This window comes from Panthera pardus, unplaced genomic scaffold (assembly GCF_024362965.1).
Source record: "Panthera pardus isolate Hobbes unplaced genomic scaffold, ASM2436296v1 HiC_scaffold_20, whole genome shotgun sequence".
Classification (NCBI taxonomy): domain Eukaryota; kingdom Metazoa; phylum Chordata; class Mammalia; order Carnivora; family Felidae; genus Panthera; species Panthera pardus.
This window is the reverse complement of record NW_026526766.1, coordinates 43456940-43484448: the sequence shown is the minus strand read 5'-3', so window position 1 is coordinate 43484448 and position 27509 is coordinate 43456940. Positions and strand designations below refer to the sequence as shown.

Below are 27509 nucleotides of genomic sequence, written 5' to 3'. Positions count from 1 at the left end.
GTAGTGCAGCATGTAGAAATGGCCATAGATTTTGTCAAATGGGCTTGGACCATTTTGCGTTCCTACCAACAATGGATTACAATTCATTCAACATGAATTGAATGCTACAACAATTCCAGTTGTTCCACTTAGCCAGCAATAGGTTTTGTCAATCTTTGTAATTTTGGCAATTCTGGTGTGTATGTGGTGGTGTTTTATTGTGGTTTAAACTTGAGCTTCCCTAATGGTGCATGATGTTAAGCACTTTTGTATAGTTTATTGTCCATTTGCATATCTTATGATGGGTCTGCTCACATCTTTGCTTGTTATTTTTTGTCTTTATTATTATTGAGTTATAGATAATATTTCTATATCCTGGATCTCCGTCTTCTGCTGGATATCTGTCTTGCAAATATTGTTTCCAAGTGTGTGGCTTGCTTATTTATTTTCTTAATGGTATCTTTGAGCAGGTTTTGACTTGATGATGTCTAACCAATTCCTTCTTTATAATTATTACTTACTTGACCTCTCCAGGAAATCTTTGCCTTTCCTTAAGTGACAAAGATATTCTCCTATGTGTTCCTCTGAAAGCTTTATAATTCTAGATTTCACATCTGAATGTGTTATTCAGCTCAAACTGTGTGTGTGTGTGTGTGTGTGTGTGTGTGTGTGTGTGTGTGTGTGTGTTTTGAGATAGGGTTCAAAGATTTGTTTTTATAAAACCAATTTCTAGGCTTTGTTTACATGGGAAGCACCACACAACAAGGGCAAACAAATATGAGTATAGCTTCTGAGTTTCCTTTTAAGCAGTTTGTAATTGTCCTCCTGTGTAAGGCCAAAATGGACAGAACCTAGTCATATATGATATTTTCCCCTGTTCTTACATGCTTTCAGCAGTCATATATTGAGTGCCCATCATGAACCATGCACCAAGGTAACGGTATTCAAGATCCACCTGCCAGGAAGTCAAACTTGAGCAGGAGAATACAAACGTGTGTGTGACTAACATGTTCTGGAGGTTTGGGAAGTCCTTCTGGAAGGAGGGATTTTGAGCTAAAACCTGAAGGGAATGAAGCACAATGGGTAGAATAGAGTTCTGGGTGGAGTATTGCCAGGACCTCAGAGGGAAAAAGGAGACTATAGCCCAGGGCAGTGCCTGCCTCCTCCAGAACACAGAAGGTTCTCTAAGAGCTCTTTAAGAGTTAGAAAGAGAAAGAGCCTTGGTTACTGGCATGTTTCTCCTCTTCCATGTGTTTCTCTCCAAGGCTCAGTGGGGCCATTGCCAAAATCCCTGCCTTGTATCTCCTGGGGGTGCCTTGACCAATTGTACTTTCTTGAAGAGGTTTCTCTTATTAACCTAAATACTTTTTTTCACAGGAGAAACTCTTCCTTTTGACTGCCAAGGGAAAGGGCCTGAGAGAGCCCATGAGGCATATGTAGCCCTAGACCTATTCTGTGTTGCTCTTGCCAGGCCTCAGTTTTTCCAAGAAGCACTGGCTCTTGCTGCCTTCCCTTCTGTCCATTGAGCCTGAGTGCTCACGACTCACCAGGGCTCCTCTCCTCAGCGCCTGCTGTCCCACAGTCCCTCAGCTTCTTGTCTGCTGAGCCAGAGCTCTCCCTAGAGCTGCTGAGCACTGCTCCGGAGAGATCCAACACTGACAAGGGCCAATCAGGCCTAGTGGGCCCTCTCCTCAGTCCCACTACTCCCGGAAGCAAGTCTTCATTATTCTCTAGTTGCCTCTTAAGTGCATTCCCCAGAGTGCCCTATGCACACTTTGAGCCTCTCTTCCAGCTGCCATCCCACCTTATCTGCTTTCCCTCTCTTGGTGCCCTTGTACTCTGGGTGGAGGCCATCAGATTGGTGTTGCTGACTCCCTTCTCTCATCTTGTCTCTTGAACCTCATTCACCTTCTCTTCTCAGTCTGTGGCTACATCAGTTATTTTTGCTCATCAGAGAATCCCTATCTGCTAATCTGTTCTCCTACCTACAAAGACGATTGGACTTCTACCCACTGCTTCCTGATAATGATCACATGGTTAAGAATTCTTGTGTACTTTCTGGGTAATGTCTTGAGCTCTGGTTCAAGTTTTCTTGCCACTTTTGCTACCAGATTCTTCAGCATGGTGGCCTCTCTACCTCCACTTCTTTAGCATCATTGATTCTATGGTTCCAGCCCAGCCACTCTACTAAGGTTGCTTTCTGGTCAACAGAGGAGATGTCTTCTTCTCTGCCCCCAGACCTTTGGATTTTTCTGTAGCAATTTAACTGTTGAACACTTAAATCTTTTCTTATTTGACTCTTGTGTCACTGAATTTTCTTCTTTTTGTCACTTTTTTCCCCCTACCTTGAAACTTCATTGTCCTGCTTCCTAAATCCTAGTGTTCTTCAAGATTTTGTCCTCATTTTTAATTACTTGATCTTCTCAAGGACTTGATTTGCACTTTTATGACTTCGTTGTCATTCCAGATGTTTTCCAAATGTATCATTCCTACAAGACACCATTTTCAGCCAAATTCCTTCTTCTTTTCCTTCCCTTTTGTTGATTGGTTGATTGATTCATTCCTCACCCGGCTCCACTTCCCTAGCCTGGCCTCCTTGACAGACATGGCTGATCAATCAAGATGATCTTTCTCCCTAAACTTGTGACTCAGAATCTCTTCACTGTACCCCCACCTCCCTTAACATCAGGCACTGCTAGTTGTTGGTTCATCATTTGCATCTGTCATATTTCTACCAAACGGTCTTCAGGTTGCTTGTTCTCCCTCACATATTTAAAGTTTTGGCCCTGCTTTCTGTCACTCAGAGTCTGATCCCCTCAGGGATGAGTTGCCACCAAAGAATTCTAGTTGATAATCCCTGCTCCAATCCCTAGTACTGTGGGCTGGATATAAGCTGGAGTTACTCAGATTTCTCCCACTGTTCTGATTCTTTAAAGATCTAGTAGGTAGTATGAGTCCCTTTGTCTCAAGACTGGCCTGAAATACATATCTATGTTCAAAAATGGTCTTATTTAGCAGTTATAAAAGGTTTCTCACTTGTCCCTTTGCCTCTCTGGGTATATTTATGCACATGAGAGAAGAAATTTTAGTGAACATTTTGAAAGTTTATAAACCACTGCAGGTAATGCACACGTCAGGAAAAAGCACTGGCTTTACTCATCCCCAGAGGCCACTTGGGTTGGCTTTGTGAGCTTCTCATGTTCAGGCAGAAGACCATTCTAGAGACGTGGGTTCTCCTCTGAGAAGACTCCACCTCTAGGAACTTAAAGTTTTTGTTATCCTAAACACTCTGGATTCTTTCTTAACTATCAGACTGAAAAGATGACTTTTATGACTGGAGGTTTGGTGATCCTTGGCAGCTTCCCACCTCCTAGACCAAGAATGCATTTTCTGCTCTGTTTTCCTCCCTCACACAGCAGCTGTGACAGGTCATGGGCTCCCAACTACTGGGAAAAAGGAAAAATGGGCTGCAAATCCTTTAAGAGTGTGAACTTTGAGTTTTAAATTGGATTGTAACTGGAAGTCAATTATGTGGGTGGTGATATGGGACCTGAGGTGAACGCTGCTGCTGACCAGCTGTGTGACCTTAGGCAGTGGCTCCGTGTCTCTTGCTCTCAGTGTCCACATCTGCATGATGAAGCTGCAGGCCTGGCTGATCTCATGGGTCCTTTTGGATCCAGTGTTCCATATTCTTTGTTTTCCTGGTTGTTAGTGTTATTTAATGATCTGCTCTTTTTTAGACAACGTAAGAGATTCCGTGGAAAGGTCAGAGTTTTAAAGAGCATTTGGAATTGTATGTATTTATTGGTTTGTATTAGAGTAGTTTTGGGGTCCTTGAGAATGAGGAGTGTATCTTGCCTTGGAAGATTCTGAGTGTAGTGAAGGAGAAAGGGCAGGTCTGAGAACTGCCTATGAATTGACTGCCCTCACATTTACCAGGGCAGGCAGGAAACAGAGGTGTTTAGTATAGGCTGGCATCCCCTGAAGGCACACAATGTATGCCCATGATTAGGGGCACAGACTTTGGAATCAGGCAGAATATCTGGGGTTTTAGTCCTGATTTAATTACAGTCTGGCTATATGGCCTTGAGTGAAATAACACCTCCTACAGTCTCAGTTTGATGTTTGTAAAATGGAGATAACAGTGTCTTGCTCATAGCATTGCTGCGAGTATTAGGTGGGATAATATATAAAACTCTTAGCCCATGGGGTGGATAGTAATTGCTCAATAAACAGCCTATTAATTTCAGATTGCTTGCCTTGGACTGGGTTAGGCATTTTACCTCCAGTATTTGATTTAATCCACAAAATCCTACTAAGTGGAAGTTTTCTACATATTTGGAAGTAATTGAAGTTCAGAAGAGTAAAGTAACTGATTTCCTTAACTTTACATATGCAGTCCGTGACAGAGCTAGAATTGGAAACCAGATCTTCCTGCCTCCAAAGTCCTTTTCTGCCATGTGTGCTGCCTCCTAAAGCAAAGGAGAGGAGTGAAGGAGAGCCTTTTTCATTGCCTGTGCCAGACTTGGCTCAGGGGAGTCTGGAAAACCATGGTAGAGGCAAGGGAAGTCACTGATATCCATAGTTGCTACTCTTTTTACAAACAGGTTATGATCTAAAAGACTGTTAGAGGTTTCTTTGTTTGAGAAGTCCGAAGTCATATTAACTAGCTATTAATCATGCAGCTTGATGGTGGCAGGAAAAATTGCCATACTTTTCATCATGATGAATATCACGTTGAAAGCTTTTTGCCATGATGAACATCTGTGCTTGCAGCCAGAGACAGAGATAGAGGGAGGGAGACAGAGAGAGAGCGAGTGAGCATGAGCGCACAAGTGGAGAGGGAGAGAGGAAGACAGAATCCAAAGCAGGCTCCAGGCTCTGAGGTGTCAGCACAGAGCCCGATGCGGGGCTCAAACTCATGAACCCTGAGACCATGACCTGAGCCAAAGTCAGACGCTTAACTGACTGAGCCACCCAGTCACCCCGAGAATTCTTAACCTGAAAGTTTATAAGGAGATGACTGTGCCAGGAAGTACAGAAGTGTCCTAAAAGAGGTAGGGACACAAAGCCATGTACACTTAGAGAAGAGAGTGTGAGTCGTAGCCAGTGACAGTGTGGTAGCATTTTCAGTAGCTTCCTGGAGTGGTGGTGGTGACAGGAATGGTTGTCGAGATGGGCTTTGAAGAAAGAGAAGCATTCTGGAAAATTGGAAGTGGTAGGAAAGAGAGCAGCTCCAGAGGGCATCACAGGTGCATGGAACTGAAGCTTGGCCCAATGGAGTGGGAAGAATTAGGGAAAACTCAATTTTTCATGTCTTGTAACATCCCTGTTCATGTCACACGAAGGTAGGTCAGAGAATCCAAGGAGGAGACAAACAGGATATTAGTCAAAGAAAATATTTCTAGGCATCTTTGTCTTTCTTCCACTTGAAAACCAGCATCGAAGGGCTAGCAATTCTTTTGTCTGTTCCTTCCAATTCTAGATTGTGTTTTCCAGATAGGGAAGCTACCACTGCACATGGCTACTGAGCCCTTGAAATGTGGTATTCCTCATGGAGATGTGCTGTGAATATAAAACCCATATTGCATTTTAAAGATGTAGTATGAAAATAAAATATCTTAATTTTTTATACTGATTATATGTTGAAATTATATTGAATACATTGGATTAAAGTATTTAAGATTAACTTTACCTCTTTTAACATTTTATTTTTTTTTAAGTTTTTTTTTCAGGTTTGTTTATTTATTTTGAGACAGAGACAGTGTGAGCAGGGGAAGGGCAGAGAGAGAGGATGAGAGAGAGAATCACAAGCAGGCTCTGCACTGTCAGCACAGAGCCCGATGTGGGGCTCGAACTCACAAAATTGTGAGATCATGACCTGAGCTGAAACCGAGAGTCAGACGTGTAGCCAGCTGAGGCACCCAGGCACCCCTCTTTTTTACCATTTTAATGTGGTCACTAGAACATTTAAAATGATGTATGCGGCTCTCATGCACATCTTGCATTCTATCTCTGTCAGATGGCGCTATGCTGGAGGTACTTGTCATATCTTTAAAGTTCTTTCATCCATTCTAGGGTTCCTTGAGACCTAGATGTCAGGAAATGAACCTGGTCATTCAGATGCGAAGGAGAATTAGGTTTTGTCCATGGCTAGATCCTGCACATCGTTCTCTGAGCTTCTGATTTTTTTCATTAGCATTGTGAGGACATTGGCTCAGGTATTCCCCATGGTCCTTTAAAATATTTAAGTAGTTTTTTAATTTTTTATAACTTTTTAAAGAGTTTATTTTGAGAGAGAGAACGAGTAGGGGAGAGGGGCAGAGAGACGGAGAGACAGGATCCCAAGTGGCTCCAAACTGTCAGCACAGAGCCCAACATGGGGCTCAAACTCTCGAATCTTGAGATCATGACCTGAGCCGAAAATAAGAATCAGATGCTTAACTGACTGAGCCACCCAGGAGCCCTTAATTTAATTTTTAAAATTCCATGATTCTAGCTTGGAGTCAGTGTTCAGAGTTAACTATTATTAACATTTTCTGTGGTCTGTTGAGTAGTTCTACTACTACCTTTACCAAATAACAGAAAAAGTCAGCATTATTTCCTTTTTCCTGTGGTCCTTCAGTAAATTCTGGAGTGGAAAGACTTTAGAGAGTTCTGATAAAGAAACCTTCTCCCTCCCCTTTGCCCTCTCTGCCTAGTGGCCCCATCTAGGCTCATGAGAATATGTGTTCCTGAACAAGCCAATGCAGCTTCTAAAACCATACAAGTATCAGACAGTTTGAAGAGGTCTCCTTTCTTTGGTTCATGACTGTCACGCCTACCTGAAAATGCCCCAACCATGGTGATTGCACACACTTTCATTAATCACTGACTAGGTCCACTAAAAATTAAGGATTGAAGTGTTTTCCCTTTTAGGAAAGGGATGGGCAGACCAATGAGGAGATATGGTGCTTGGCGACTTGAGAGGGATGCTCAGGGTTTTGGGTTACAGGTAAGGAAAGGAGGTGGCCCTATGAGCAGACTCAGGCAATGAAACATTTATTTTATTTTTTTTGAGATTGAGGGCACATGTGCGCACAAGCGGGGGGAGGGGCAGAGGGAGAGAGAGAATCCCAAGCAGGCTCCATGCTCAGCACAAGCCTGCTGTGGGGCTGAATCTCATGACCATGAGGTCTTGACCTGAGCTGAAATCAAGAGTCATTTGCTTAACCAACTGAGTCACCCAGGCACCTAGGAACATTTACTTTCAAATAAGAGTTTCTTAATACTTCAAAGAGAGACAGATTTTAGTTAACTAGCAGCAAGTCAAAACATGACCCCCTCCCCATAGATAGATACAATTCCACTTAAAGGAACATTAGAGTCTGGGTAGAAGCTTATTGCTGTATTGGAATTCCCTCTCATGATACCATCACAATGTAGTATTTTGCCATTACATTTATTTTCTTTAGGAATAAGTCTTTCCACTCTTTTTTAAAGTAAAAAAGTAACATTATAGACAGGGGGGCTATATAAAAACAAAGTTTTGCTGGTTTAAAAAACAAGGGCACTGGAGAGGGAAAATATTGCTATGCTTGTAGAGTCGATTTTATTGCAAGTGCCTGAATCTAAGTTATTCTTAATAAAACTTTGACTTTTCTCTCAAAGAGTGTGGGTGAATAAAATATATCTGCAAAGGCATTTTTGATAGCCAGCAATTCTTGGCTTTTGATTTGAGGTTTGTAGGAATCCTAGAATGATAGGGTTCTAATTGGGCTCAGATTGAAAGCTCAGATAATTGGACAGACTGTGAACACACAAACAGTAATAATATCTAATGTTTACATATCATGGAGTATGGTTATTTTGTTTACTATGCAAACACAACAATTATCTCGAGTGGATGGAAGATTAAAGCACTCATCAACTTATGTACCTATTATTAGGGCATATTTTATTAAATATATAAAATGTTAGATGCATAATCACCTTTGAACACAAAATGCCAACACTGTGCATTTTGAAAAAGGAAAACTAAACTTTTATTGCACATATTTAACACTGCAATTCAGATATTCGTACTATAAGGATGACATATTTATGGAATATTTCCTTATGAATAATTAAAAGAATCTAAAATATTTACCACAAACCCAGTAGTACTTCTGTAATAACAGAAATGAAAACTAGGGTGGCTGGATGGCTCAGTCAGTGGAGGCTGTGACTCTTGATCTTGGGGTTGTGAGTTTGAGCCTCACACTGGGTGTAGAGACTACTTTAAAAACTTAAAAACTTAAAAATAAATGTGGCAAGTTTACGCCATCTTAAGACTTTTCTGATATACAAACCTACAAATGTGAAGAAAGCAAACAGGGATCTCTTTAAAGATACTTGTTAATATGCAGTTCTAGCCATCTGAACCGTACAGGTATTGATCATTTTCTCTAGAGCTTGGGAGGTTGAAGAGAAGTACGTAGTAACAACAGTGGTGGCAGCCACATTTGTATAAAGGGTTGAACTTACAAACAACAGGAATAGCATGCAAATTGTTGCCTGGAAAATAACTTTAATTAGAATAGTGATGAGTTCTCTGTAAGTCCGTTTCTCTCTTCCCCTGCTCTTCCCTTATGTGCCGCCTCAGAAGTCTGTGTATTTTAGTTTCTCTAATTAAAACAAGTGTAAAAAAGTTCAAAAATCAGCTATTCCTTGATATAACAAAGTTGGAAATCACTCACATACAATTTTGGTGATGTGCTGGTGCCTGAAGATGAGAGGTGTCCCAACTGGTTTGTAAGAATCGTATGTGGACATATGAATAGTTGATATACTACTTCGGTTTTGAAAGCTCAAAGAGCTGCCCTTTGTCTAGCAGTAAGTAGAATAATAGTGTTCATTTATTGCCATGCATGTAAGATGGGAAAACTCACCATAAATTGTAACTTCAAATTATTTTTTATCATCTATTTGTGTAATCCTAGCGTCTCCCTACTTCTCTGCCATCTTAACTCATCTATTTGTGTAATGAGGCATAACATTTATTGAGTCATTTATTTATGTGTTTAATAGTTTGTTCAGTAGCTGTTTATTGACAGTCTACTGTGTACCAGGCAGGCTAAGGGGCTGTAGCAGTGAACAAGATAGAAAAGGTACTGAGCTTGGTAGATGAGACAGATAATGAACAAACTCACCAACAAACCTGCTGATGACAGATAGCAATTAGTGATGGGAAAGGCATACACCAGGATGAGAGAGAGAACCTTGTGCCAGGGGTATGGGTGTATGGAAAATGGAAGATAACCAGTGGAAGTCTTTCTATGGAAGCAAGAGTTGAGGTGAGACCTAAAAGAAGAAATGAGCCAGACTTTCAATGTGAAACAGGTTCACGTAGTCAGTGGTGTATAGTGTGCTCAGAACTGAGGTAGTTTTGTTCTTCGTGAGGCCACTTGTATGGAAAGGTGCTATTCTGAAAAGATCCAGGAAGCAGCCAATTTGGAAAGGGTTAGTGCACAGCCCTGGAGCACCCTGTCTGGTCAGGGGGTGAGCCCCAACTGCTGCGGGATTGGGAGGCCCAGGGAGGTCTCAGGGGAGGCCAGTTGGGAGGAGCACTCAAAAGGCTCCAGGCCATGATGATTTACCTACCGTGGTGTGGAAGTATTTCATTTTTATTTTATTTATTTTATTTTTTAAGTGTATTTATTTGAGAGAGCACGCATGAGTGAGCATGAGCAGGGGAGAGGCAGAGTGAGAGAAGGAGACAGGAGACTGAGAATCCCAAGCAGACTCCATGCTGTCAGTGCAGAGCCCAACGTAGGGCTCGACCTCATGAACCATGAGATCATGATCTGAGCTGAAATCAAGAGTCAGACCCTTAACTGACTGAGCCACCCAGGTGCCCTGGAAATATTTCAAATTTAAACAGGCAGTATGGTATCTATAGTGGCTGAACGTCAGTCATGCTTGTGTGTAATTTTATGATTTTAAGGGATTTTGATGATTAACCAATTGCAGTTATACATCGTTAAAATTTTTTTTGGCCACTTGATAGTTTAGTAGAGAAAAGGAAAGGTTGAGTTCCTGTTTTCAGTGCTGGCGGTTTTGATTTTAAAGGCTGGGATCCCATTTTGAGAAGGTAATGTTGTTAAACTGTACGTATCCTTTCCAAGAAGGGAACAGACCTAACATTATGCCTTTTTTATAGGCGGCATCACTGTCCACATCTCCCTACCAAGATTTATGATAAAATAGAGAAACCATGTCTTCTCTCCGAATACACCGAGAACTACCCTCTCTATCACTCTTACCTGCCCAGAGAATCCTTCAAGCCCAAGCGGGAGTACCAGAAAGGGTCTGTGCCCATGGAAGGTTTGACCACGTCAAGGTGAGTGCGAGAAGAATAAATGTACGAATGCACACTAATGGAGTAATGTCAGTGCTGATGCACAATATTAATATAATGTGCAGTATTAGTGCATCAATATGCAGTATAATAGATGCTATCAAGGCCTTTAATGTTAATATGTTGTATCTCAGAAATGAAATTCTGCATTTATTAGCCAGCTCAGTTTTTTTCCACTTCTTCTTACAGGGAAAGAATTGTTACTTGCTGGTGTAGAGGTGAGGAAGGCTAAAATAATCTACCTAGCAAAGGATTGGAGGTTAAGTAAAGTATAAAGGCATGAAATGGTGGGGGGTCTGCTTCTGAAAAGAGAGTTTTGGCTTTGGGTGCCAAAGCTCCAGGTTAGGTTGGGTGGTGTAGTGATAGTGGTAGTAGTGAAAGGAAACTTGGTGATACAGAGGGAGCTCTTTGGAAATTATGCTGTAGACTTTGAATTGAGGTCCCCGTGAATGTTCTTCAAGAATGAACAAAGACTACGGTTGACCCTTAAACAACTTAGATTTGAACTGCACGCGTCCATTTACATGTAGATTTTTTCCCAATAAATACAGTACTGTACTGTGGGTGTATTTTCTCTTATGATTTTCTTCATAACATTTTGTTTTCTCTAGCTTATTTATTTTACTTATTAATTTTTTTAATGTTTATTTTTGAGAGCGAGAGACAGAGTGTGAGTGGCGGAGGGGGAGGGGCAGAGAGAGAGGGAGACATAGAATATGAAGCAGGCTCTGGGCTCTGAGCTGTCAGCATAGAGCCCAATGTGGGGCTGGAACCCACGAACTGTGAGATCACGACCTGAGTCGAAGTCAGATGCTTAACTGACTGTGCCACCCAGGTGCCCCTCTAGCTTATCGTATTGTAAGAATATAGTATATAAGACATATCACACATCAAATACATTAATTGACTGTTATTGGTAAGGCTTCTGGTCAACAGTAGGCTATGAACAGTTTGGGGGAATGAAAAGTTATATGTGACTGCATAGGAGATCAGCATCCCTTACCTCCGCATTGTTCAAAGGTGAGTGGTATTTCCTTTTAAATTGCTCTTGACTTCCAAACTCGGATTCTTTAGAGAATCCAGTTTAGAGACTGAACCACCTGGCTCACAGTGTATTGGGATTGCAGAAGTATCTGTATTGAGAGGGTGGGGAAACTGATCAATTTCAGGTCTGTTCTACATGTTGTAAGACTAGCAGAATCTGCCATTGACAACTTGGTTAATGGCCCCTGGGTGGTGACCTGTGATTGGTGACCCAGTGGAGTAGAAACACCTTTGAGTGCAGTTGGGCAGGGTCCCAGATATATAGTTGGTCCCCAGATGAGACCTGACAGAGGGATGCCTTCTCTGCCCCTGCATTCCTCTTCCCTACAGGGCAGGGTTGCCGGGAGGTACAGATCATAGAGTATGTAAATTATTCCAGCACAGCGCCTGCACATTACAGGACGCAAGGCCTGGTAAATTTTCTTCCTATTGCTCCCCTGTTGCTCATAATTTTGTGCTTTCCTAGTAAAGGTCCCAGATGACCCAGGTGAAGCAGAACAGCTCTAATTCATTCTGCCTCCAGGTTTTCCCCACACTAGGCCTGGAAACATCCTCTTTTGAGATTGTGGCATAGAGGCATGAAACATTCCTACAAAAAAGTGCTATGTTCTAGATCCAAAGGAAGTCCACGTGTATAGGGCAGAAAGACCCATAAAGAGAGAAATGAAGCCAAAAGATTCCTGAGTATGGTGGGAAGCAGTGGACAGGGGCAACCTGAGGTGGGAGGGAGCTGAGGGCCTCATCTGATGTATGACTTGAATCAGATCACTTTTATGCTAGACAGATATCTTAATATGATTTTGTTTAAGCACAATGTTTCTGAGTACTAAAAATATTATATTCTATGCAACCTGTTTTTCCAACCTATGGCTTCTAAGACAATATGAGTTTGGGATTCATTTTACCAAGAAAATAGCAGTCTTAGAATTCTAAGAGTCTGAAGACCACACCAAGAGATGTAGACCATTCCCAAGCACTGCTTTTCCTTTTGAGAAATCATGGTCATTGCTGATGAAAAGTCCTAGGCGTATGTATAAGAGACCTGTAATGGGTAGGAAAAGATGAAGGTAGCCTTGAGGAATGGCTTGCAAATATCACATTGAGCTTCTAGATGCTGGTCTCCTCTCTTCATACCTAGTTTGCAGGAAATCAAGAGCAATGTGTGAAATGGAAAATGGAAAGTACAGGACAGCTTCAGATGTTGTTATGTTAGAGATATATTTTCTGTCCCGGAAATACAGAAAAGGATGCTTTGAAGGTTGGATGTTGAAGGTTGCTCTTTATTGGCTGCCCACAAGCTTAGGAGGATGAGGACAAATCCTTATTCTGGAGCAGGAGTCCTGCCCCATCACCTAGCAGTGAGGTCCCCAGATGGAGCCCACATGCCTTCCTTCTCCCTGACGGTGCTTTGCTACAGCAAAAACTTCCCCTCTGACCTGTCCTAAGATTTCCTTGCTGCATGTCACCTAAAGCCATAAACATGTCACCCAGAAGGTCTCTCTGTCTCTGCCAGATTGAGAGTAATAGTATCATTCATGTCAAAATGTGACCAAAATGGAGGACTGCAGATACTGAAAGAATTTCCAAAACAAGTTGTTAATGACCATAAGGGCCTTAAAAAGAAAAGGTAGCAGGATCAAGGTTACCCTTGGGAAGGAAAAAGGGCAGAAATGCTTCTCTCCTCCCCTTTATTTTCTTCCCCAGAGAGAGAACCAAGGGGGAAAATCAGCAGAGAGCATTTCTTCCCTTGCCCGTACCTCAACTTCATATCTCACAGCCCTCTGCCTGCCATGCTGGGCAGTAGTTTTCAGAGAATGAGAGTAAGACTATGTCCCTATAAGGGTGCATTTTTTTAAAGTTCTAATGAGCTTTTAATAAGATAAATTATCAAAAATCAAGATTTTGACCAATCGTGTTTTCCGAACTATATAAACTTAGCAGTGGCTCTGGTCAGTATACTTATATATACAGCAGAGCTATTCCATATGAGGAAATGCAGAGGAGTAATCTGGATGCTCTGCCAGAGGCTTCTGGGAGAAGGGATGGGTCAGCCCTGCGTTTGCACCCTGCTATATCTGCATGGACTGTCACTTCTCTGCCCTTAGAACTCTTATTACCTGAACTTCCACCCACTTCTCTATATAAAGTCTGACCCAACTTAGTGTCTGAGATTGGACATGGGGCTGCCACCTGCTGAATGAAAAAAGTCATGTGGCTCAAGGGTTGGCTGGGTTTGATGATTAAGCCCAGACACAAAAAACACCTGGTTTCTGGAAAGGTTATCATCCCAGCATGAGGCATGATTACAGCTGCACACAACGCTTACTGACTGTAAATCTTAGGGATTTACAGCAGGTGCCATAAGAGGAATGCTCATGATTTTCAGCCCTTCTTAATATGAAGCAGTTTCTTGCAGCCCTTAGTGATTCTCTTCTATAGGATCTGCCTTTAGCTCGGATAGAGTGGAGATCAATTTATGAATAAGAGGTTTGCACTTCAAGCCTCATTTCCCTTTAGGCATGTCACCATGTAAAACACTTGGGCCCCATTTTGGGACATTATTGTGTTAGCTAAGGCAGATCCCTAAAGATGGCCGAGTGGATAACCTGAGAAGAAAGAAGTAAGTCTTCAAGATGGTATTACATCTTTATTCTAAGGGGAGTGGAACCATGGGGAGAGTGAACGGGAGGCATAGGAAAGAAGATGGAATGGGGTTCTGACTTGATGGGTTTGGCTTAAGGTCAGAGGGCAGGGAGCTGGCAGTGTGGATTTCTTCATTTATTGACAAGACTCTTGGTTAAACTGAGTAGAGTTAGGGGAAAGGGCTAAAAGAGAAAAGCATTTGGAGTCCTCTCTAAATGCCAGGAAGAAAGCAGGAAAGATGGTAGTGATCCTAAGTCTTTCCCTACTCATTGGATGTTACACGTTCTCTGTTCAAATACGTACTTTTCTTATACCCCTGCGGATATACTTACAGCCCCTGTAGTTTGGGCCCAAGAATTAATGAAGAAATGCAGAAATAGGGCTCAGCACTAGACTTGCCTGGGCAATTTCAGAGCCTTTGATGTTGTGTATCTTTGATTAGATTTGGAAACATTTTGACCATTATTTCCTCAAGTACTTTTTCTGTCTCTGAAGTTCTGTTCATTTCTTTCTGCCAATCTTTTTTTCTCTGTTTTTCAAATTGGATAGTTTCTATTCATCTGTCTTCAAGTTCATGGAGTCTTTTCTCTAGCTTTATTCTGATATTAAGCCCATCCAGCGACTGTCTTATTACAGATGTTGTATATTTCAGTTTTAGAAGTTGCATTTCATTAACTTTAGATAGTTTCTATTTCTCTTAAGAATTTCCTACCTTTTAATTTATTATGACCTTATTTTGGCTTTTATAATTTAGCATAGTTAGAATAGCTGCTTTAAAATCTTTGTTTGCTAATTCTAACATCTGGGTCTGCTTGAAGTTGGTTTTCGTGATTCTCTTTTTTTCCCCCTGGAAATGGGTCACATTTTTCCTGTATGTATGTCAACGAGTTTTGGATTGATCCTGTACATTGTTAAAGTTACATTGTAAACACTCTGGATTTTTTTTTTTTTTACATTCCTCCAAAGAACTTATTTTATTAATATTCCTATTTTTTTTTAAGGCAGATAGGAGGTAATTTGATTCGATTCAAAATGCAACTCTGTGTCTTGGGTGACAGCTCCAATGTCAGTTCATCAGTTCAGTTCTTTGGCATGGTTGCTTGAAGTCTGCCTCATACATGTTAGGTCAGCAGGAGACCTGGGTCCAGTTTATGTACAGAAGCTAGAGCTTCCTGTCTTGGGTTTTCTCCTTTCCAGGAATTTTTCCTTACTTTCCAGCACCTGTGGTTGCCTCAAACTTGGTCCTCTGGTTTTTCAGTCAAAGATGCGAAGTTTTCTGTTCACATTATGGCTGCTTGGCTTGGCACGGCACAGATTGAGGCCTGCTTTCAGACTGCAAACTCTGGGAAACCAAAACAAGAAACCCGCTAGAAAATGGAAACTTACACAGAGGCTCGTGCAGTACTAGTCCCTTCTTCTACCTGTGGGCTTTGCTCCAGAATCTGCCTATCTTGTGCTCTTTAGTGCTCATAGGTAGTTGTTTTTCATATTTTTGTGCAGAGATGATGTGAACTGGTGACAGATGTTAGCTTCAGCTCTAGTGGGCATTGAGGAGTTGAGAGAGTAGGGCAGGAGACAGAAACTGTGTAACTTGAATCCTGGAGGCAGGTTTTTAGAATCCTGTCTGTCACAGCACAGACAAGGAGGGCTCAGTGTGTCCTTATCAGGATCAGGGGCATGAATCAAGCCCTGTGAATCAGCCGTAGGATCTTTCTCAGTGTGCTGGGCTGGGCTCTCAGCCTGCCTGTGATGACATAATGGTTTCCTTAGAGGGTTGCTTTTAACCTTGGGAAATGTTTGAATTCCATGTGGAAGGTATGAAATAAAATCAACTGACAAAGAACCAAACCCTGTAGAGGAGGGGATTGAGAGAGAGGACAAATCATGAGGAGAATCACAGAGGTCAAGGGAGAGTGTTAAAAAGACGAGTGAAAGCATAGATGCTGTTAGGATGGTTCAGGATGATAATGACCTAAAGAGCAGTGACTGGATTTGGAAACCTGGCCTGGGCTAGAGGGAAGGGTTAGCAGAACTAGATTAGATGGGAGTGTGGGTGGGAGGTGAGGAAGGCAAGTCTGTGTGTAGACAACACTTTCTGGAAGAAAGAGGGGAGGGGAGTGGACTCCATTGAGGGTTGCTGTGTCACTTTAGTTTTTTCCTTTTAAGTTAGGAAAAACAGAAGAATGATCAACTACTGAGAAAAGAAGCCAGGACAAAGGAAAAGGTTAAAACACAGATGAGCATATAGACAGGTTCCTGGCGGCTCAGTCAGTTAAGTGTCTGACTCTTGATCTCAGCTCAGGTCTTGATCTCAGGGTTGTGAGTTCAAGCCTCATGTTGGGCCCCATGCTGGGTGTGAAGCCGACTTAACAGGTTCCTGAGGAAGAGGGAGGGGATTTAGGATAAGGATGAAGGGATTGGCTTTGGGCAAGAGGAGCAAATCTTTTTAAAATGGATTCCATTTAATATATTGATTAATTGGACACACTAACAAGTACTGAAGTTTTTGGAGATAAACATCAGTGGTTAAAAAAAGTATTACATGGCCTCTTTATCACAGTGAAAATCTTCATTTCCCACTTCCAGGCTTGGTTCCTAGTTGGTTGTTACGTTATTTCTTCTTTCATTTTGTCAGACTCTGGTCAAAAATCTTTCTTTAGCTTTGCCTGAGGATTGGAGGTCAAGTTGTTATGACTTTCCCAGCAGGGCCACTTTAACCTTTGCTTAACTTGGAGGTTTAACTCTTGGCTTTCCATACTATATAACTTTTATGGCTGTGCACCTAAAAGAGACTTAACATCTTTGACCAATTTTTTTCTTGGTTCATAGTCATAAGGGGTACAGGGACTAGGTAGGGAATGTAACACAGGAAGAAAGGGGGGAGTGTTCTTAAAAAGAAAAAAGCTAGTAAATATGAGCAATTTCTGGGAAGAATAAAATACTTTTCTCTTACATGACCTTAAAGATTGTAAGATTATGTGAGATTGGGGACATGCAGTTATGTTGTGGTTAATAGTAGATTTCAATGAATGTTCTCAACATAAAAACATAATGAGGGAACACATATATTCTGATCAAATTCACTCTTAACCACAGTAAATATTTTTGCGTTGGATATAAATGAGTTACACTTTAAACTTAAAACTTTACCACTCTTCAGAAGTAGATCACCCCCTGCCCCCAACTCCTGCAAAGATCGTTTGCTTTGTTATAGCTGATCAGGAAATAGAACCATAGGTGTACTTTCACAAAGAAACTTGAATTTTGTACCAGAGAAGGAGATTCAGTTAACAGTTTCATTCCTTAAACATGCTGAGCAAGGATTTTACTGTATCAGCTCTTATCTTTGAGTAACCAACTTCAGGATGACCCATGAGCTGGTGAGTTTGGTTGGTATTTATCTGCTCTTTTCCTGTGGAAACAGCAGCAATTAAAGGCATTAAGCATATTTTCATTGTCCTTGAGTTTGGCAGCCCTTGAAGAAAGGTTCTCACAACCTCTCTGAGGGGAAGGTTGGTTCCCTCGCTAGGAATAATGGCGGAAGAGGATGTCTCTGCGTGAAGGGTCCCAGAGCATGGCAGGCCTGTGACTGGAAAGCACTCCTGGCTGCTTTGGGGTTGGGGGTGCTCCATGGGGCAGCTTGGGCATTCAGCTCTGTTCCTCCTTGCTTGCCCTGGATCTCGCCTGATACTCCTTCTTGGAAATGAAGAGGGCTGAACCCTTGGGCTGCCGTCAGTGAACATGGGTTTATGTGGGGATGTGTGGTCTCAGGCTGCCTCTACCCCTTTTGGGGGTGAGGAGTGCTCACCTCCTGTTGGGAGCACACTTTCTGATGAAAGTCATTTTGTGGCTCTGTGGCCTGGGGCTGCCAGTCCTCGTTCCCTGCTGCAGTTGGTTTAGTATTAAACAGACACCAGCATGAGGCACTTGTACACTAAAAAGAGTAGAAATGAGGAACTGACCCTTGGATTCTTGTTTAGCCTGTTCCCTCCATAAGCCCCAATTTACAGAGTCAGCTTCCAGATGCGTCGGGTCACTCAGCTTCCTCTTGCTGTTTGCCAACATGCGGCCCTTGGGAAGGGAGCCCAGGCTGAAGACCCTATAACTGCTGCTGAGATATATTTTTAAATCTACTCAGAGGGAGTTACTGGGAGTTCAACTGAAGCATCTCCCATTTCCCCCTTAGAGCCCTAGAGAGATGAATTCTCCTGCTTCCTAATTCCCTCCTCCCATCCCACCAAGCCCCTTCCAGGCCCCAGTTTGGGTTTATTCACAACCATGTGTATAATTCATGCAAGACAGGTTACAGTGGAGCGTGTTACCTTTGTTAGTCAAGCATGGCTCAGTAATGCTGCTCCAGATTTTGGCCGGGAAGTAGGTTTTATTGGTGTTTGGGCCTGATGTTTTCCTGTCCGGAAACCTCCCCCTTCCCTTGGCGAGGTTGTTTTGGCAAGCACCGTCAGGGAAAAATCTCCCTTCCACTTGTCCACTTGGATAAATGGGTTCCAAGCAAAAACAGGCTGTTGTGTAAATCAGAAGCCCTTTGGGGGGGGTGGGGGGAAATGTTTGCTTAAAAGAGTTTGTACTGAGCAGTGGGGAGTCAAGACTGCCCTACCAGACAGTGCAAACTCAAGCTGAGCCCTGGTTTTGCCAGGATCATTCCTGATGATGGTACAGTTAGCATCTTGGCAATTTTAGAGCTGTGGGATGTTCTGGGAAAAGAGTGTTTCCTGTGGAGTTGAAGACCATCATACTTTTTCTGTCCTATTGTTTTCATACTCCCTGAAAGAATGGGAACACTGATGCCAGAGAGCTGAGAAATGAAAGACTCTGTGTCTCCATTTATTGTACTTTTCTGCCCTCTAGGTTTTCTATAAGATCAAGTAGAGGAAGGAGATCAATATCAGTGGGAGAAGCTATTGGGAGCACAGATGGGGAGGTGGTGGTACCTGCAAAAGAAAAGTTATTTCCCCAGTGGAGAGAGGAGGCACAGAAGAGAGGCCTTCAGAGTGGTTCAGTGTGGTTGGAGTAGAGTGTGGATCGGGGTGGAGGTAGGAGATGAGGTTGCCGCGGAAGGCAGGGGCAGGTCCAGGAATGCTTATATTCCATGCTAGAAAGTCTGGCTTTATCTGGAAGATTTTTCAGCAGGGGAGTAAAACGATCCCATTTTTGTGATCTCATTTCAGGGAGTTTATTCTGGCCACACTACGGGGATTGACATATAATTGGCGGGAATGCAGTAGGAAGTCCAGGTGGTAAATTGTCACATGATCCAAGTGAGAAATGCCTCACTTGGTCTAAACTAAGGGGGAAAGACAAACTGACGAGGTGGAGGGAGGCTGCACTTGGTGAGTGATTATCCAGTGCCATGATGGGGTGGGTCCAGGATGGCATTCAGTTGTCTGACTTGGGTGAGAAGAGAATGGTAGTGTCTCTTGTGAAAGTAGGAAACAGAAGAGGAAGAACAGTTGGGGTATAGAGTAGAAGATGACTTCTCAGGAAACGTTTGTAGAATTGGGTTAAATTGAGACCCTTGTGAGTCTTCTTCTGGGTCAATGGCATGTGCTTACTTTCCTTTTAGGAGAGATTTTGGGCCTCACAAAGTGTTACCAGTGAAGGTCTACCAGCCCGACCAGTTCGTCCCAAGTGAAGAGAACATGGATTTGCTCACAACATATAAACAAGATTACAACCCATACCCTGTCTGTCGAATGGACCCCATCAAGCCTCGGGACAGTAAATATCCATGTGGTGACAAGATGGAGTGTCTGCCTACTTACAAAGGTGAGAGGGTGCTTGAGCGGCAGGTTGGGGAGGGATAGGCTGAGCCTGTTTGCAGGCCAGGGAATGTGTTTTACAGGCACACCCCCTTGGTGCAGGGGTCGGTTGAACTATGTCTTGCAGGCCAAATCTGGTCCATAGCCTGTTTTTGTAGAGCTGGAGAGCTAAGAATGGTTTTTAAATTTTCGAATGATTAAAAAAAAAAATGAAAAGACTATTATTTTAGGAAATGTGAAAATTATATGAAATTCAAGCTTTGGCATTCCTAAGTACATTTTGTTGGAACACAGCTGTGTTCATTTTTTTACACATTATCCGTGGCTACTTTTATGCTATAGCAGTGAATTTGAGTACTTGTGATGGAGACTGTATGGCCTGTGAAGCCTAAGACCTTAATATCTGGTCTTTTATAGAAAAGATGTACCAACCCCTGCCTTAGCTTGCTGTTGGAAGTCTATGCTGGGAAAGCGTTTCAAATTTAAGCTAAGTTAGGTTCCATCGTTGATTGAGTGATTCATTCATCCATTTAAAAAATTATGGAAACATAACGTACACACAGAAAAATGTACAAATCTTATACAGACCAATGAATTTTTTTTAATTAAATTATTTGAGAGAGAGAGCGTGAGTGAGGGAGAGGGGCAGAGGGAAAAAAGAGAATCTTAAGAAGCCTCCACACTTAGTGAGGAGCCTGATGTGGGGCTCGATCCAATGACCCTTGGATCATGACTGAGCCGAAATCCAGAGTCAGATGCTCAATCGACTGAGCTACCTAGGTAACCCCAGACCAATGAATTTTGAGTGAACACATCCCTGTTAACAGCACCCGGCTCAAGAAATACAACATTGATCCCATGTAGGATAGAAGCATTATTCTGACTTTTAAAACCATAAATTAGTTTTGCCGGTTTTGTACTTCATATATGTGGGATTGATTCACTCTTTATTGAGCATCTGTTACATCCCAGACATGGTATTAGGGTCTGTGAAGGAAGTAGAATCTGCCTTAACTTAATAGTCCTGTAGGAGAGACAGGATATGGACGGTAGGTACAGTGAAAGGAGTGTGGTGGTCACTCTATGGAGCACAAGCCACAGGCTGAGACCACAGGAACCGAGGTCAGTTGGTAATCCCTAACTCTTCTGCTTATGATGCACATGGTCACATGGTTGCCCTAGGAATATGTGTTTAACCCTTCATGTAACATGTTTGTGGATCCCTGAGTGACTGGGATAATAGTTGCGTTTATTTAGCCAAGCCAAACACTTAGACAAGGGGAGGTGGAGAGGCTTGAGGCAATGTAGGAATCCTCCTGAAGCCCTTCCAGCGGCTCTAAATCTATCTTTCCAAAGGCACCACACGTGGCCGAGCTTCTCTGCTTCTTGGAAGAACCTGGACTCTTGACATTTTGCCACCTCATCTTTCGTATTGTTCTCTTTCTTCCACTCTTTTGTTGTCACCTTCTGCCAAGCTACATTTTGGACATTTTCATACCCTGAAATGGCTCCTCCTTTATGCACTTCATCATCCAGTGCTCCCAGCTTGCTTTCTTAACTACTCCCACCAAGACAGTTTTTGGCCTCATTGGGATCCCCTGTCCACTTGTGCCTCAGTCTCCCTTCTCCCCATCAGCCCCTCCTGTGTCTGTACCCCCTGTAGCCTATTCTGTGGTATATCACTGCAAGCCCATCTTTTATGCCTCTCTCTATTGTCCTTTTGTTGCTTCCTGCCAGCAAAGCCCTAATCCTGCCTGTTCCACATCTACATCTAGGCTTATATACCTAGCATGTCTCCAATCTTATCCACTTGTATCCATTTTCCACAGAAAGGAACCGGGGAGATCTTTTAAAAATGGCAATGTGAAGGGTGCCTGGGTGACTTAGCCGGTTGAGCGTCTGACTTCGGCTCAGGTCATGATCTCATGGTTAGTGAGTTTGAGCCCTGCATCAAGCTCACTGCTGTCAGCACGGAGCCCACTCCTGATCCTCTGTCCCTCTCTTTCTCTGCCCCTTCCTCACTCATGCTTTCTCTTTCTCTCAATAAACAAATAAGTAAAATGGCAATATGAAGGGCTCCTGGGTGGCTCAGTCAGTTAAGCAACTGACTTCGTTTTGGCTCAGGTCATGATTTTATGGTTTGTGAGTTCGAACCCTGTGTCGGGCTCAGCAGTAGGCAGCTTGGAGCCTGCTTGGGATTCTCTCTCTGCCCCTCCCCCACTTGCTCTGTCTGTGTCTCTCCCAAAAGAAAGAAAGAAACTTAAAAAAATAGAGAAAAAAATGGCAATGTGATCTGACCCCCTCTCCACTTAAAATTCCTCAAATAGTTACCATGGTCCTTAGGATAAAGTCCCAAACCTTTACCAACTCCTCTTGTAGTACCTTGTAGATTTTGGCGTCTCCTCCCAGTGCCATTTACTCTGGCCGTAAGGACCTTCTTTCAGTTTCTTCCCTGCATTTCTTTTCTATCTCAGGGCATGTTTCACATGCTACTGCCTCTTTATAAAGGCCTCCTCCCTTCCCCTATCTAGCACTCATCCTTCAATAAGCAGTGGAAACATCACACCCTTCGAAATCCTTCCAGACTTTCCCCAATGCCAGACCGTAAACATGCTGCTAGATGCTCTAAGAGTGCCTGGTGCACCTCTGTTTTGTAATTCAGTGTGTAATTCTATTCGTTTTGCTTAACATTTGTCTCCTTGGTCAGGCTGCAATCTCTAAGATGGCAGGGATCTGTCTTTTTCTTTGCCAGTTACCCGCAATAAAGCAGGCACTGTCATAGAAGCTTTACAAAGAAGTTATTATAGCCAGGTGCATGGTGCAGTGGCATTTTTACATCTACAGGACTCATTCATCTCCCTTTTCATCCAGGTTTTGCAGAAGGCAAGAAAGGGGGTACTATAGACCCTGAAGAGACAGAAAGGAGGCACAAAACTAGAGTTAACCCTTATCTCTGATGGGACAGGGAGCAGGGACTCTGATAGGGTACGTCCAGCTACAGACACTCCTTTCCTTCATATATTCCCTATGAGCCTCCTTGATTTATGAATCTTCGTGGAGTCAGAGGCTTTTCAGTACAACTGCCTGCTCAGCTCAATTCCCCCTTCTCACCTTGCCCCAGGTGTAGAGAGCGGTCTGGGAGTGAGAAGTGGTCTTTGCCTACCCTAGAGGTTGGCGAGGATGGAGTTATTTAAAGAAAAATCCTCCCTATTCATCCTGACAAAATACCACTCAAACACATCGGAAAAAACCCAACCTAGTACCTGTGTTTAAATGTCCCTTATTCCGGGGCCCCTCGGTGGCTCAGTTGGTTAAGCGTCCGACTTTGGCTCAGGTCATGATCTCACAGTTCGTGGGTTCGAGCCCCGCATTGGGCTCTGTGCTGACAGCTCAGAGCCTGAAGCCTGTTTCAGATTCTGTGTCTCCCTCTCTCTCTGCCCCTCCCCCATTCACACTCTGTCTCTCTCTGTCTCGAAAATAAATAAACATTAAAAAAAATTAAAAAAATAAATGTCCCATATTCCTCCCCTTCTCTAGATAGTTACATCTGACATTGCCCTCTGCAAACCAGAGAGTAATAGTCCACTGTTAAAACTGAATCATGGTTGACTTTTCCCTACTGATAAAATTGAGAAAACCCTATTTTCTTTTCCCTGTAAAGAAAATTCTGACACCTATTAACTGCTTACCTACTTACACAGAATTAATGAGCAAATACTAGTTAGGTATCAACAGGACTGCTCAGAACTAGGCATACTCAGATGAAGGAGGGGTTTTGTTCTGGCTCTGTGTGCACTTGGGGTTGAAGTTGGTAGTTCTCCTCTGAAATTCAGATTTATTTTTATTTTTATTTTTTAAAATTTTTTTAACGTTTATTTATTTTTGAGACAGAGAGAGAGCATGAACAGGGGAGGGGCAGAGAGAGAGGGAGACACAGAATCTGAAACAGGCTCCAGGCTCTGAGCTGTCAGCTGAGCCTGATGCGGGGCTTGAACTCATGGACCGTGAGATCATGACCTGAGCCGAAGTCGGACGCTTAACCGACTGAGCCACCCAGGCGCCCCTCAAATTCAGATTTAAAAGCAATTCAGTATGTAGCCAAAGGAAATGCTTTTGTAGTTAGATTTGACCCATAGGTGCCAGTTTGCAACTTATGTGTCTTAATAGATTTTTAGAATAATACTTACCATATTCAACTAATTTAAGTGGTTTATTTGTTGTATTACTCCCCTATGATATAGTGGCTTCCAAAACTGGGCGTTGACCACCCGACATCTGTATTCTCAGCATTTAGCACAGGGCATGGCACAACAAAGGCATTTTTAGTGAAGAAAAAAAATGAATGAGCAGTTCTGGACCATTGTTTACAAGGGCCCCAGGTGACACGGTTTGGCATTAGATTTACACAAATCCCCACCCAGCCTATTACTCTGTGGGTCCTGGCTAAGAGCAGGAGTGAAGCTCAGGGAAGACCCAGGACATTTACTCTCCCCTTGGACCAGTCCTGCATAACCTCATGCCTGTGTGAGGGGGCCATATCCTTGCCTTATCTCTTTGTGTGTCACCTTTCCATGGCTTGTTTGTCTCTTGTAGCCATTTGCTGCTTCAGTAAGTCTTTCTCATAGCAACCTTCATGGTCTCATGGGCACATATCGATTCTACTTCCAAAGGAAAAGAGAAACCAAAGTCCAAGGTCATTAACTATGTGTATTTCAATGGGGGCCATCTATATTATATGTTCCACTTACTGTAGTTCTACAGGAAAAATAGGCAAACTTTTTTTCCTTCTATTATGGCCAGCACCTTTACTGGGGTCCAGCAAACCGCCATTAAATATGTTCCAGCACCATTTGGTTGTAATTTTGACATTTTCAAAACAGTGTGCAATTGGAAAGATTGAAAGTGTAATTACTTGATGCTTAGCTTTACGTTTAGGTAAGTTTTTTTTTTTTTTTTTTTTTTTTTAAGACACATTATTGAATGGAATCTCTTTTAAATAGATTCTTGCCAATTACCCACATGACACCCTGGCCCTGAAGGGCTTTACTGATGGCTTTTCAGGCATGTAAATAGTTTGTCATGTGGAATTCTGAGGTTTTCAAGGTCCTATGGAGGTTTTTTGTAATACATGTTGGGTGGAGGAAGTTAGGAGGTTGGATAATAATGTGGTTTCAACTGTATTGTTGGGGATCAGAAATCACATGAGGCAACTTTCAGCCTTGGAACCTGTTTTCTTAACACTTCATCCATCACAGAAGAGGGCCAGAAAAGCCCTGTCCTACCCACCCCCACGTACCTTGAGGCAGTGTGTAGGCATCTACAGGTAGATGCCCCCATTTTAGTGAGGCCTGAAGTCTGAAGGGGAAACATGTGGTTTATATTCAGCAAGATGGTTCCCTCTAAGGCCCCCTAATGCTTTCAAGATGCTGATAGAGCCATTAATGGCTCTTGGAGAAAGATTAGATTTTCAATTAAAATGAGGCCAATTTAAAATAAATAGTTGGTAGTATTATTGGCCTAAAATAAACTTAAGAGTGTGCCTGGGGGTGGGGGTGTCAGCACTTCCGGAGTGGTGGAGTGAGGAGCTTAGTAAATCCTCTTCTCAAAAAGCAATAATATAACTGGACCAAACAATAAAAATCAACTATTTTAGGGCTCTGGAAATCAACTACAGGCATACAATGAATTGAGAAGCATTTATTTAAGAATAACTGCTAAACCATCATTACAAAAAGTGGGAGTTTGTGGTGTTTCATCCTGGGGCAGCTTCCATGACCTGTGCCCCCATGTTTGATCTGCGTGGTGGTTCTGCCTGGGTAGGCTGTGCTGTGAAAACTAGCAGCTCTCCTGTCAGTTGGGGCTAACTTGATTTGGAGTACAATACGTACCCAGGGGTTTCAGTAAAAACAATACTGATCTCAGCAACAACAACAACAAAAATCAGTGAATACAACTTTTGCAGCTAGTGTGGGGTTGCAGAATTAGTTGGGTTGAGCAACAGACCAGCAGACCAGCCAGAAATCTAACAAGAAAATCCAGAGAATGAGAAAGCTCCTTGTGGTATAGAAGATTGTATATGGGTAAGGCAGTATATAGGCTCAAGAAAGGTAAAGAGACAGGGCCTAGTTATCTACTCACCTTCCCTGGCTGATTATGATGCCTGGTTCAGGTACAGAGGAGACATGAGAAATCCCAGAAGGAACTGAAAGCCAAGGCAGAATTGTAAATTGTCTGATCTTTGACTCTGTCCCTTAACCCACACACATAGTCATTAGCAAAGGGTGAAAGCCATACTGGCTTAAGGTGTTTAAGCATAATTTTTTGACAGCCATTGGTTGATTACTAAATAATGCTAACCCAGGGTGACTTGTAGGAATCTTGGCTTAAAAACAATTAAAAAAGGAAATTAAGCAAAAACATCAGTGATCACACACTTAAAGGGAGATAAAACTGTGTAGAATTACTGCAGGCAAGTTACTAAACAGCAAAAATAGCTTCCAGTGGGGTCAGAATCCAGAATTGCTGGATAGCATGTTATCTAAAATGTTGAGTTTTAACAAAAAATCATGAGGCCTAAAAAGAAACAGGGGAATGTAATCCATGAATGGGGGGTGGGGGGGAAGCAGTGAATAAAAACTAACCCTGAAGGGGCCCAGATATTAGACCTACCAGACAATATTTCAAAGTACCTGTTATAAATATGTTCAAAGAACAACAGTAAACCATGTTTAAAGAAATAAAAATATGACAATTTCCCATCAGATAGAGAATACCAATAAAGGGAAGTCATAAAATCAAATGAAAACACTGGAGTTGAAAGAACAATAGCAACAAAATAATTCCAGGGACTTAACACCAGATTTGAGCTGGCAGAAGAAAGAAATGGGGATAAATAAACAAATATTATCTAATCTGAACAACAGGGAAAAACTGAGGAAAGTAAACTCAGACTTGTGGGATACTATCAACTGTACCAACAGACTCAATTGGAGCCCCAGAAGAAGAAAAAGGCAGAAAGATTAATCTACATATCTAAGAAGCATAATCCAAATAGAATAAACAGAGATCCAAACTTAGTCACATAATAGTCAAACTGCTGAAAGCCAAAGCCAAAGATTTGAAAAGAAGCAAAAATGAAAAACAAAAACAAAAACAAAACCCATCGCATACAGGGAAATGACAATAAAAACAAAGTTCTCATCAGAAACAATGGAGGACTGAAGGCAGTAAGATGACCCTCACGGCCCTCTTTGGCAGCCAACAGTTCTCTGTATTTAAGAATCTGGGTTTTTTGTTGTTGTTGCTCATTAAAAAAAAATTATTTTTTTCAACGTTTATTTTTGAGACACACACAGTGTGAGCAGGGGAGGGGCAGAGAGAGAGACAGACAGACAGACAGAATCTGAAGGAGGCTCTAGGCTCCAAGGTGTCAGCACAGAGCCTGACATGGGGCTCAAACCCATGAACTGTGAGATCATGACCTGAGCTAAAGTCAGATGCTTAACTGACTGAGCCATCCAGGCACCCCTGTTTTGTTTTTTTAGATTCCACATACATGTGAAATCATATGGTATTGGTTTTTGTCTGACTTATTTCACTTAGCATAATATCCTCTAGGTCCATCCATGTTGTCCTGCATGGCAAGATTTCATTCCTTTTCATGGCCAAGTGATATTCTATTGTGTATA

General features: G+C 42.4%; 1 protein-coding gene across 1 annotated transcript in view; it reads left to right on the top strand.

Annotated features, from left to right (window-relative positions):
* SAXO1 (stabilizer of axonemal microtubules 1) overlaps window positions 1-27509 on the top strand; it is a 94797-nt gene that overhangs the window by 62196 nt on the left and 5092 nt on the right. Inside the window, exons 2-3 of the mRNA XM_019415407.2 lie at window positions 10160-10339; window positions 19626-19828. Of these exons, the coding sequence (XP_019270952.2) occupies window positions 10160-10339; window positions 19626-19828 (383 nt within the window). The remainder of the gene's footprint in view (window positions 1-10159; window positions 10340-19625; window positions 19829-27509) is intronic.